Source organism: Myotis brandtii, unplaced genomic scaffold, assembly GCF_000412655.1.
Source record: "Myotis brandtii unplaced genomic scaffold, ASM41265v1 scaffold208, whole genome shotgun sequence".
Taxonomy (NCBI): domain Eukaryota; kingdom Metazoa; phylum Chordata; class Mammalia; order Chiroptera; family Vespertilionidae; genus Myotis; species Myotis brandtii.
The window spans coordinates 7,169,019-7,182,135 of record NW_005357764.1 but is presented as its reverse complement, the minus strand read 5'-3'; the positions used below and the strand labels follow the sequence as shown (position 1 = coordinate 7,182,135).

General features: G+C 38.8%; 1 protein-coding gene across 14 annotated transcripts in view; it reads left to right on the top strand.

Annotated features, from left to right (window-relative positions):
* Nucleotides 1-13,117, top strand: part of LOC102256783 (core histone macro-H2A.1) — a 67,028-nt gene that overhangs the window by 30,822 nt on the left and 23,089 nt on the right. For 9 of the 14 annotated variants that reach the window (XR_001362000.1, XR_001362002.1, XR_001362001.1 and 6 more), the window contains exon 4: nt 11,357-11,467. Coding sequence is in view for 10 of the 14 variants with exons in the window: in XM_014539153.1 (XP_014394639.1) it covers nt 11,357-11,467 (111 nt within the window). In the remaining 4 variants the exon portion in view is untranslated. Of the gene's footprint in view, nt 1-11,356; nt 11,468-11,902; nt 11,995-12,223; nt 12,692-13,117 lie in introns of those variants that run through there. The other 5 variants (XM_014539152.1, XM_005865589.2, XM_005865587.2 and 2 more) reach the window with 3 other exon arrangements.

Sequence of the window (13,117 nt, the reverse complement as noted above, 5' to 3'; positions counted from 1 at the left end):
CCCTAGGGAGAGGAAGCCAGGCGTTGCTACATGATGTCATTACCTGGTGCCCACAGCCACCATTTCCAGGCTGGGCTGTGGGCCGAATTTTGCGCCATGGTGTCTCAGCAGCGATTTGGTGGGTTGTGAGTCCGGGGTGGTGGTAGGGCCTGTGTCTCACTTGGGGGAAGCTGAGTGTTGCTTTGTGGGTGCCAGGTCTGTGGTGCCATTTCTCTGTGCGCGTCACAGCAGTTCCTGCATTGAGCGTCTGCCCCCTGGTGGTCAGTGAGCATCATAGCAACAAGTCAGATGGTTAGACACTTAGCATATTACCCTTTTTAAAAAAAATATATATTTTTTATTGATTTCAGAGAGGAAGGGAGAGGGAGAGAGAAATAGAAATATCAATGATGAGAAAGAATCATTGATTGGCTGCCTCCTACACGACCTTCACTGGGGATAGAGCCCACAACCCAGGCATATGCCCTTGACCAGAATTGAACCTGGGACCCTTTAGTCCACAGGCCGATGCTCCTATCTACTATGCAAAACCGGCTAGGGCCATATTAGCCTTTTATATCTATATACTAGTGGCCCAGTGCACAAAATTCGTGCACATTAAAAGGGAATTAATTAGAGGAAATATTTTAATACTGCTATTTGCCCTTTCTCTATAATAGAAGTGCCAGAGATGAAAGATAATTAGTAAAATGTATATGAAATTCTCCCTCCTGTCACAGTCTGGGGCGTGCTGCGGGACCCAGAGTCAAGTCCCCGCCCACCTGCGTGCACCTTGAAATCACCTGAGACCCAGACCCAGCTGACCCCACCCCCGTCAAGCCCCGCAGGGCAGGGGCGCAGCCTCAGGTCCCCCGGCCTGGCACCAGCTGGGGGTGTGGCCTCAGGTCCCCTGGCTCTGGCGCAAGGGCATGAGGGCATGATGACCATTTGCATATAAGCTCTTTATTATATAGGATAAGCCTAAGCGACCATCCTACCGATAGCTATGACACACAGTGACCAGGGGGCAGCAGACACTCTGACCGGTAGCTATGACACACACTGATCACCAGGGGGCAGAAGCACAATGCAGGAGCTGCTGAGCTGTGGTGACTTGGCAGCTGCGGTTCTCTAGTGATGCACCTGAAATCAGAGAGGAGGAAGCCCGATTCCAGGGTGCGTCTCCCGAGAATCACCATCTCGCAATCTGGGACCCTTGGGGGATGTCGGAGAGCTGGTTTCAGTCCAATTCCCACAGACCAGGCTAAGGGACCCCCCTGGTGCATGAATCCGTGCACATGGCCTCTAGTATTACATAAACAAGAAAAAAATAGTATATAGACAATATTTTTGTGTGTGTGTGTGTGTGTGTGTGTATATATATATATATATATATATCACAACTTTATTTTTATGTACAGCATGAGTAAAGAGGAGAATCATGGGGGTCTGAAGCTTTAACAATTTTGAGGACCCCATTTAAATAAAATACAAAATTATTAATATAAAATAGATATAGGGCCTTAGGTGTAATCTGCACAACTTATTAAAATTACCTTCATAGTAAATTCAATTCTGTAAGGGTGTTAATATTTCCTTTTTTTTTTTGTCTTGCTCTATCACTTAACATTGTGTTTGAGAGATTGATCTAGGTGTTGTTTGTAGCAGACAGCACCAAGTCTGTGCATTTCATTGTTTGAATTTGCCACAATGTGCTAACTACTGTTGAGAGATATTAGTTGTTTCCAATTTGAGACTCCTACCAATATTCCTGCTGCAAAAGTTACATGCTGTTGGTGCATACATGTTGCATTGTGTTGGGAGTATACCTGTGAGTGGAATTGTGGTATCTTGGGTATTCATATGCTCAACTTTAGTAGATAGTGCCAAGTAGTTTTCCCTAGTGGAGGTAAAAGTCTACAGTCCAAATTTAGTGTATGGGAGTTCTATTTCTACATGTTGCCAAAGCAGGGTACTTTGAGACTTAAATTTTAGCCATTCTGGCAGGTGTGTATTGCCCTGATGACCAATTAGCTTTAGCATATTTTAAAATGAATTTTGGCCCTTTGGATATTTTCTTTTGTGCAAGTGTTTTATGCATTTTTTAAAAATTGAGTTATCTGTCCATTTTAATGACTTAAGGTTCTTTTTACATTATGGATAAGTTCTTTTTTATTGTGATGTAATTGACAAAAGATATTTGTTTTAGGTATAAAACATAATGATTTGATATTTGTATATACAGCACATACTTGAATAATGTTTTGTTGTAGCATTGAGAGATGCCTTGGAACTTAACTCTTGTTTATATGTAGATTTAGTCTACCGTAAAATTGTTCTTATTATATGTCATTTTGCCAAAGTTCCAAAACCCTACTGGTGGTGTTAACTGAGGACTTACTCTGTTGTGAAATAATCACAAGTCTAGTTATCCATCACCATACACAGCAATACATTTTTTATTATGATGAGAACGTTTAAGATCTGATCTCTTAGCGACTTTAAAATATGCAATACATTGTTACTAACTATAGTCCCCATGCTGTACATTATATCCCTATGACTGACGACTTGATAACTGGAAGTTGGTATCTTTTGACCTGCTTCAGCCAATTCATCTATCCCCCCTGGCAACCACCTATCTGTTCTCTGTACCTATGAGCTTAGTTTTTTGTTTATTTGTCTTTATTTTTTTAAATATATTTTTATTGATTTCAGAGAGAAAGGAAGAGGGAGAGAGAAATAGAAACATCAATGATGAGAGAGAATCATTGATTGGCTGCCTCCTGCAAGCCCCACACGGGGATGGAGCCTGCCACCTGGTTATGTGTCCTGACAGGGAATCAAACTGTGACCTCCTGGCTCATAGGTCAGTGCTCAACCACTGAGCAACACCAGCCCGGTTCTTTATTTCTTGATGAATCTAGTCAAAGGTTTGTCAGTTTTGTTTCTTTTTCAAATACCAGCTCTTAGTTTCATTGATCTTTAGTCTCTTTCATTTATTTCTCTCTGATCTTTATTTCCTTCCTTCTGCTAACTTTGGACTCTTCTTTTTCTGGTTCCTTGAAGTGTTGTAAAGTTTAGTTGTTTGAGATTTTTCTTGGTTTTTGATGTAGGAATTTATCATTAAAAGTTCCCTCTTAGAACTGCTTTCACGTTATAAGTTTTAGCATGTTGTATTTCCATTTTAATTTTTCTCAAGGTATTTTTTATTTCCCTTTTGATTTATTCTTTGACCCATTGGTTTACCAGCATGCTGTTTAATCTCCATATATTTTTTAATTTTCCAGTATTCTTGTAATTGATTACTGGTTTCATACCATTGTGGTCAGAAAAGAAGCTTGATATGATTTCAGTCTCTTAATTTATTAAGACTTGTTTGGTGACCTAACATATGGTCTGTCCTGGAGAATGTTTCATGTCTATTTGAGAGGAATGTGTATTCTGTTGCTTTTAGATGGAATGTTTTGTACATATCTGTTAATTCTCTCTGGCATAACGTGTTGTTTAAGGTTGATGTTTCTTAATCCTAATTAATTTTCTGTCTGGATGATCTATCCATTGATGAAAGTGGGTGTTAATGTCTCCTGTTATTATATTATTTTCTATTTAGATTACTTCCCTTTAGACTTGTTAATATTTGCTTTATATATTGATGTGTTCCTGTATTGGCTGCATAAATATTTACAAATATTATATCTTCTTGTTGGATCAACTCCTTATCATTATGTAATGCCCTTCATTGTCTGTTACTGCAATCTTTGTGTTTTGGTTTCCATTTGCCTGGAAAATCTTTTTCTATCCCTTCACTTTCAACCTGTCTGTGTCCTTGAATCTCAAGTGAGTCTCATGTAGATGGGTCTTGTATTTTTATTCAATCAGCCACTCTCTGTCTTTTGTTTGGAGAATTTAATTCATTTACATTAAAAGTAGTTATTGATAGGTATGTACTCATTGCCATTTTGTTGTTTTTTGGCTTTTTGTAGTTCCTTTGTTCCTTTCTTATTCTCTTGCTCTCTTTGTGATCTGGTATTTTTAGTGGTATGATTAGATACCTTTTTCTTTCTCCTTCCTGTATCTACTATGGCTTTTGCTTTATAAGTGATTAATCCACCACTTTTACCTTTACCAGTAAGATTTATACTTTCTTATCTTTTCGTGTTAGTGATTAGTGTTAACGTGTTAAAAAATAACCACATTCTTACCGTAAAGAATTTTTGTGAGTTTATCTCAACAGATTGGGATAGTGCTCCAGAGAATGGTGGTTTCTCATCTATTTTTATACATTGCAATCAAAGGAAGGGACGTAGGTGGGTTATATGAAATCCATGGGTGATAGATTAGAGAGGCGGGAGAAAGCAAATCGGGGAAACCCCTGGGATTGGATAAAAAGTAAAGTGATAGATACATACTTAGGTTGGTGCAGCAACAATTAACATGATAACAATGAAGGAATTTGTGATATCTGTCCTGGCGCCAAGGCACCTTAGGTTGTGCCCCAAGGGGTCCCGAAAAAAGGAAGTTACAAGTTACCCAGACATTTCAAGGTATGTTATTATAGATGCAAAAAGTCAGATATGCTCAGTTAAGGTAAGGTTGACCTTGTCAGTGAAGATACTGGCCTAGGATGTAACTACCCATCATAACTGCTTTTAATTGAAGTTTAATTTCAGACCATCCTTTGTGGTTACTTTAGGTCTCTGAGTTTTCAAGACATGCAGGCCTTCTCTGACCTTGTCAGGTTAACATGTGGCCACATTAGCACCCTTTCTTTTCAGCTTAAAGAAGCCCCATTAACATTTCTTGTAAGGCTGATTTAGTGGTGAACTCCTTTATGTCCCCTTCAGTTTTGAAGGACAACTTTGTTGGGTGGTAGAATATTCGTGGTCGGAAGTGTTTTGTTTTTATTTTTGTTTTTTACTTTCAGCACTTTGAGTATATCATGCCACTCTTCAGGCCTGCTGTTTCTGCTTAAAAATCTGCTTATCCTCTTATAGGGATTCCCTTATATGTAAAAAGTTTTTCTCTTGCTGTTTTTAAGATTCTCTCCTTGTATTTCACTTTTCCCATCTTAATTATGACGTGTGTCTGTGTGGGTTTTTTTTTGGCTTTATCTTATTTGCAATTCTCTGGGCTTCTGGCAGGATTCTCTTCTTTTTTATGCGTACACACACACACACACACACACACACACACACACACACACACACACACACTGGGGTGGGCAAAAGTAGAGTTTTTCCCTTGCCATTGTGACATTTCTTTTAAGATAATAAAACTACTGTGATAATCATAACCTGCATATCTTTCAATATGAACAACTGTAAACCTACTTTTGCCTATTCCTGTATATAGTGCTGAAAATCATCAGTGTTATCACAGATTAAGCCTTATAATCTGCCTGCATAGGCAGCTGCTGACTTCTATCAGGACACAGTGCATCCCACTCCTCAGTGTTTACTGAGCACTTTCTGTATGTCTGGTATTCACTTGGTAGAACAAGTGAATACAAGTGATTTTCAAATGTTTTGGTTGCATACTCCATAAATAGTTTTGAAAATCATTGTATCTCACACATTCAAAATTGACAGCTAAACTTTTCATAATAAATATCTGCAAAGGGTATAATTTTAGATATATAATAAAATTGACATTTAAAAAGAAAACTGTTTCATCACTCAGTTAAGTGTATCCAAAGAAAGCTAAATAGCTGTGATGGTTTGAGCTACCATCATTTTAAAAAATACACAAACAGGCTTTTTTTTTTTTTTACATTTGGAAATTTGACCTTACTTTTCTCCTTAAACCATTATTTCCCTTTCCTTTCCCCCAAAATTTTATCCTAATGTTACACATTTTAATGCTTCTAGTATTTTATTGATCTTCGCAACAGTAATAATGTACATAAATTTATTTTCAAAATATTTCATAGAAACACTAAACGTTATGGATTTTATAATCCAGGCTTGGATAATTATCACATCTATAATAATAAAAGCATAATATGCTAATTAGACCAGACATCCTTCTGGACGTCCTTCTGACATCCTTCCAGAACAAGCCGGCAAGGGAAGGATCCAGGCAGCACCTCCCCCCGCGCCCCCCCCCCTCCACACACACAGCTGCGAGTGAGGGATCGAGGCAGCTGCTGCTGCTGCGAAGGCTTACTCTTGCACAAATTTTGTGCATCGGGCATCTAGTTTATTAATAATACATAATTGATCAAAATGACAGATATGTCACAAATTTTAGTAACTTAAGAAAAAAGTAAAATTTTCTTGGAACAGCATGGGATAGATGGAGATAGTTTTTCAATTAACTCAAGTATTCTAAGATGAATGTTACTTATTGCTAAAATGAGACAGGGTTTAGCATCCTATATTTTTATATTTAGAGGTATAAGTGCCTGGAAAAGCTTGTTCACAAAAATAATTAGTAGGAATGGAAAAGATTTTGTAATAGCAACACCACCCAGTCCTCTGAACTCTTTCTGAGTTATATGCCAACAATAACATAGTAATCTGTCATCAATTTGTTTTAATAAATGTTTTATTTTAGAGTCGATTTAAATTACAAAAAAGTTACAAAGACTGTACAGAGAGTTTCTAAATGTCCCTCACCCAATTTCCTTGTTAACATCTTACATAACCCTGGCACATTAGTCACAACTAAGAAACTAGCATTGGTCCATTACTATTAACTAAACTCCATCAATCTGTTTTTTAATGATTTATCAGCTGTTAACTCAATTTGATATTTCTTCTGTTTTGTTGAAAGCACAGAATTAGAAACATCTGACTTGCAAAAGGATTTGTCATCCAGCCTTTCCCTTTCTTGTCTCCTGGGAAGTGTATAAAAAAAGCTTTACCAAGACTTACATGTAATTGTTGATTATACCTGTTTCTCTTTTACGTGTCAAATCTGATACTCTTGAAGTATTAGGAAAATCAAAATACATCATGTAGTTTGCCCATGGCTGCTATAGGGCGTGGGAGTGGCGTCTCCAGGGTTCACCAATAGGCACCATATGGATCCTCTCCAAGGCTGGTTTTAATGAAAGGAGAGTTGGAGAGTCTTACCTCCTGGGCTGGGGAGGGTTGGAAGATTATGGTCCTTGGTCTGCTTTTTGGCCCTTTGAGAACTAATGACCTATATATCTAGGTAGACCTATATATCTTTGCTGCTACCATATTTCTTGATAAAATGCTTTGTGTCTTATATTACAGCTTTGGAGCTTCAGATTTGTCTCATTTAACTTATGGAAAATATTTCAGGTTAGCCACATAATCTACATGCCAAAGCAGCCTTTATTGTTAAAGAGTTCAGTAAAATTAGTCCTAGATGGTTTTCTCAATGGTTAGAGAGTCGGTCCATGTACTGAAGGGTCGCAGGTTTGATTCCAGTCAAGGGCACATGCCTCAGTTGCAGGCTTAATCCTTGCCCCGCTCTCACATTGATGTTTCTCTCTCCCTCACTCCCTTACACTCTCTCTAAAAAATAATGGAAGATATATCCTCTGGTGAGGATTACAAAAAAAAAAAAGAATGCAGCAAAATGAAACCTATTTTTTAAAAATATATTTTTATTGATTTCAGAGAGGAAGGGAGAGGGAGAGAGAGAGAAAGAAACATCAATGATAAGAGACAATTATTGATTGGCTGCCTCCTGCTTGCCCCACACTGGGGACCGAACCTGCAACCAGGGCATGTGCCCTGACCAGGAATCTAACTGTGACCTCCTGGTTCATAGGTCGACACTTAACCACTGAGTCACTCCGGCCAGGCAAATCTATTTTTTAATGTAAAAAAAAATATTAATGTGTTAATGATTTTGAATACTAAGTGGGCAAATGGATAGGGTATAGGTCTTGCCTTGAGTTTACTGTCCAGACTCATCCTGCAGGAAGGCATGGCCATCTGTAATATTTCTTTCCCCCTACTTTTTAAAAATTTTTTTCAATTATAGTTGACATACAATATTACATTAGTTTCAGGTGTACAATATAGTAATTAGACATTTATATAACTTATGAAATGATCACCCGAATAAGTCTAGGAGCTATCTGACATAGTTATTACAATATTACTGACTATATTATCCATTGATGTCAAGAGGGTACTAAAGTCCCCTACTCTGACTATATTACTATCAGTCTCTCCCTTTATGTTCGTTCATATTTACTTTATATATATAGGTGCTCCTAGGTTGAGTGCTTAGATGTTATGAGAGTTATGTCCACTTTTTGGGTTGATCTCTTCATTATGAAATGTCCTTTGTCTCTTGTTATAGCCCTTGTTTTGTCTGATAGAAGTATTGCTACCCCACTTTTTTTTTATTTGCATTTGCATAAAATACCTTGTCTCATCCCTTTATTTTCAGTGTGTGTGTGTCTTTTGATCCGAAGTGGGTCTCTTGTAGCCAGCATATGCATGGGTCTTGTCTTTTTATCCATTTAGTCATCTTATGTCTTTTGATGTCCATTGATATTTAAAGTAATTATTGATAGGTATGTAGTTCTTGCCATTTTGTTAGCTTTTTAAAAATTGTTTTTGTAGTTTTTCTCTTCCTTTCTTATTCTCTTGCTATCTTCTGTTGTATGTTAATGAATTTCTTTAGTGTGTGGATTCCTATCTATATTTTTACATCTCTTGTGGATTTTTGGTTTGTGGTTACTATGTGCTTCCTATATAATAAGCTATGTTTATAGCAGTCTATTTTAAATTGTTGGTTGCTTAAATTTAAACATGATCTATAAGCACCACAATTTTTACCCCCTTCCATGTTTATGTTTTTGTCTTTTTTACTTCATGTTTCTGTGTGTGTATGTTTATCACTTAATTTATTGTTGTAATTACACATGATCTTCCTACTTTTGCCTTTTAACCTTTTTACTAGCTTTATAGTTGGTTGATCCACTGCTTTTATTATGTGTTTGCCTTTGTGAAAATTTTTCTTTCCTGTATTTTCTTATTCATATTTTCGATCTTTTAAAAAAAATCCCTTTAACATTTCTTGTAATATTCATTTAGTGGCGATGAACTATTAGTTTTTTCTTGTCTGGAAAACTCTTTACTCTCAATTCTAAATGATAGCTTTGTTAGATAGAGTCATCTTGATTGTATGTCCTTGCTTTTCATCCCTTTGTATAATTCGTCCCAATCCCTCTGGCCTGCAAAATTTCTGTTGAGAAATGAGGTAACAATTTTATGGGAGATCCCTGTATGTCACTAACTGCTTTTCTCTTGCTGCTTTTAAGATTTTCTCTTTGTCTTTAACCTTTGGCATTTTAATTATGATATGTCTTGGTGTGCGGTTCACCTTGTTTGGGACTCTGCATTTCTGGCTTTATATATCTGTTTCCTTCACCAGGTTAGGGAAGTTTTCAGTCATTATTTTTTCACATAGGATTTTCAATTTCTTGCTCTCTTCTCTTTCAGGTACTCCTGTGATGCAAATTTTGGTATGCTTGATGTTGTCAAGAGGTCCCTTAAACTATCCTTATTATATTTTATTCTTTTTATTGTTCTAATTGGGAGTTTTCTGCTACCTTGTCTTCCAGATTGCTGATTTGATCCTCTGCTTCATCTAATCTGCTGTTAAGTCCATCTAATGAAACTTCATTTCAGTTATGGTATTCCTCATTTCTAACTGGTTCTTTTTTTACAGTTTCTATCTCTTTGTGTAAGTTTTCACGGAGTTAACCTATTTTTCTCCTAAGTTCATTAAACATCCTTATAACCAGTGTTTTAAACTCTGTATCTGGTAGATTGCTTGCCTCCATTTCATCTAGCTCTTTTTCTGTAGCTTTTGCCTGTTCTTTTGACCATTTGGGACATATTTCTTTGTCTTCTTATATTGTCTTCCTTCTCATTTGTGTCTGTGTAGATATGCTGTATCTTCCAGTCTTGGCAGAATGGCCTTACGTAGTAGCTATCCTGTGGGGCCCAGTGGCACTCTCTCCCTGGTCATGTGAGCCAGGTGGCCTTGTGTGGGTTTTTTGTACCCTCCTGATGCAGTTGAGCCTTAATTGCTGTTGGCACATCAGTGGGTTGGATTGACCCTCAATCTGACAGACTGTGAGGACTGAAGGTGACTACAGCAGAGAAGTTCTACTTTTTTGATTTGCTCCCACTGGACTCTCCCTCAGGAGTGATATACTTTTTGATAATAATTAGGGGAAGGGAAAAGGTTTAGTGTCTAAACAGAATTTGCCATTGTTTCCACTGTCCTCACTCTGTAATATATCTGAATGCAAAAAGTCCTCAACTGACTCAGAATATCAATTTTTTAAATACAATTCTTGTCCTTAGCCAAAATATATAGAACACTTGGAAAGACATGCATTCCTCCTCCAGGGGTGTGCCATGCTAATATTGAATCTGGGAAGTGGGAGAAGGATGGTTGTACAAGGAGACCCAGCAAGAAACCTTGACCACAGGCGTAGATCTCTCTTAGGCATAGACCTCTTTTTGGAAAAGTGCATTAGAAAGTTGAGGATCTGGAAATGGATTTAAATCTCTCCATGTAATGTACCCCTTGAAAGGCTCTTGGGAACCCCAGAGTACACATATTTCAGATGGAATGATGCTGAGCATGCCAAGATCGTGAACACTATAGGGCAGGGGTGGGCAAACTTTTTGACTCGAGGGCCACAATGGGTTCTTAAACTGGACCGGAGGGCCGGAACAAAAGCATGGATGGAGTGTTTGTGTGAACTAATATAAATTCAAAGTAAACATCATTACATAAAAGGGTACGGTCTTTTTTTTTAGTTTTATATTCATTTCAAACTTGGCCCGGGGGCCGTAGTTTGCCCATGGCTGCTATAGGGCGTGGGAGTGGCGTCTCCAGGGTTCACCAATAGGCACCATATGGATCCTCTCCAAGGCTGGTTTTAATGAAAGGAGAGTTGGAGAGTCTTACCTCCTGGGCTGGGGAGGGTTGGAAGATTATGGTCCTTGGTCTGCTTTTTGGCCCTTTGAGAACTAATGACCTAGAATAATTTGTTTTGCCCCTAAGACTTCAATAGTGTACAGACATCTAGCAACTGAAGACCCTCAAGAGACATTTACTTGGTCTAAATCTATGAAAATGGTTCTGTTCTAAATTACCACAGCATAAAGTTCTGCCTTTGAATAGCTAATTTTGAGTATAAGGTGCTGAAAATACAATTTAACATTTTTCATAGAATTCTTGTACTTCAAAATAAGCCTGTGGCCCTCATTTTGAGAAAAGCTGAGATGTGCTGGGGGTTTAGTTTCCTGTTTTCTCATAGTATTTTGGGCAATGCCTGTGAGCTGCCTTTTTGTTAGAAAAGCCCAGATTTTTGCCATCTTTGCCTGTGCAGTCCACATACTGACTCTTCTATTTGTGTAAGAAGAAGCAGGGAGAAGTCAGCAAGGCAGCCAGTGCCGACAGCACGACCGAAGGCACGCCCGCTGATGGCTTCACAGTTCTCTCCACCAAGAGCCTCTTCCTCGGCCAGAAGGTAGGCAACCGTGTGGCTTGATCAGCTCTCAGGCCCTGGGAAAGGGATACAGGCCACCTCCACCGGAAGGCAGGCCTGGGGATTCCCAGAGGCCATTCCTGGTTTCGTGGGTGGAGAGAGTGGAGTGGGGATGGTGGGTCTTTTGGAGTGGCCTCCAGGAGGGTATGGCAGGAGTGCTGGGAGGAGACTGGTAGGCGGGAAGAGGAGGTGGTGGTAAAGAAAAGGGAAAGGCTTCTGTGGGGGTTGTCAAAGCACCCGGTTAGTCTTCAGAAGGAGCTGCTTATGTGGAATAACCTGGTCCTCATGTAGCTCTGGCCAGAAAAACAGCCGGAAGTTAAAACTGGGTCCTGGAAGTATGTAAGGGGGGCACGGAGCCACCTAGGACTCCTCAAGACAATTGTTTGGTTTTGTTAACCATGGGCAATATATTTTCAGCCGCCCCAGTGATGCAACTTTGCCAGGATGCCATGGTTTTGTAAAAGATGATTCACTTTTGTTGAAAATAAAAATGATGCATAGGCTTTTAAGACCGGAGAATGAGAGTTAATTAATCTTTCTCTATTAACACTAAAAAAAGGGGGTGGATAGAGAGGGAATTAAACTTTTCTTAATTTTTTAACTCCTACATTTTAAAAAGTTAAAAGTACAAATTTGGTCTTTTGTGTAAATTGTGTGTAGTTTGAATGCGGTTAAAAACTTGGTTCTGAAGCTGCATCATTTTTAAAACCTCACTGTCGATTTTCTTTTGCATCTCAGTGACACAGTCTTCCTGCTCACGTCATTCATTGCAAGTGCTCCTTCCCCTCCCCCTTCCTGTCACTCAGTGCACTCAGGCTCTCATGGTGCAGTTCCTGTGGTGGACTCTGTGTTCCAGCAAATAACCATTTCAGCTTACATTTTATAACCATTGTCTGTATTTTGTATGCATTTTTCAAAGGAAAAAATAAGCAGCACTAGTTGTCATCTTAAGGTCTGGGGCCTTGAAAGTTTTTGTTTAAAATATTTTTTATGTATTTAAAAATTTTCAACTCAGCAGTGAAGGCAACCACCTGGGTCTTCATGCACAACCTTGAACACATCCTTTGGGTGATATATTGAAAGTTAATGTGACTTGTCATCCAAATTGCATAGGTTTGAATGAAAGTGTGAAAACCCCTGTAAGTTAGGACCAGCTCATGTGAACTTCAGATCCCTTATGCCAGCGGTTCTCAACCTGTGGGTCGCAACCCCTTTGGGGGTCGAACGACCCTTTCACAGGGGTCGCCTAAGACCATCGGAAAACACATATAATTACATATTGTTTTTGTGATTAATCACTATGCTTTAATTATATTCAATTTGTAACAATGAAAATACATCCTGCATATCAGATATTTACATTACGATTCATAACAGTAGCAAAATTACAGTTATGAAGTAGCAACGAAAATAATTTTATGGTTGGGGGTCACCACAACATGAGGAACTGTATTAAAGGGTTGCAGCATTAGGAAGGTTGAGAACCACTGCCTTATGCAGACAATTAGCCAGGACTGGGAAGCCTATTAAGCAGGTAGGATAGTTCAGCCCCTGGAGTCACCCTCTCCCTCACTCCTTCCCCTACCCACCCCACCCTCGGGTGCCCTGACCCTGGCCTCTCCCTTTCCAATG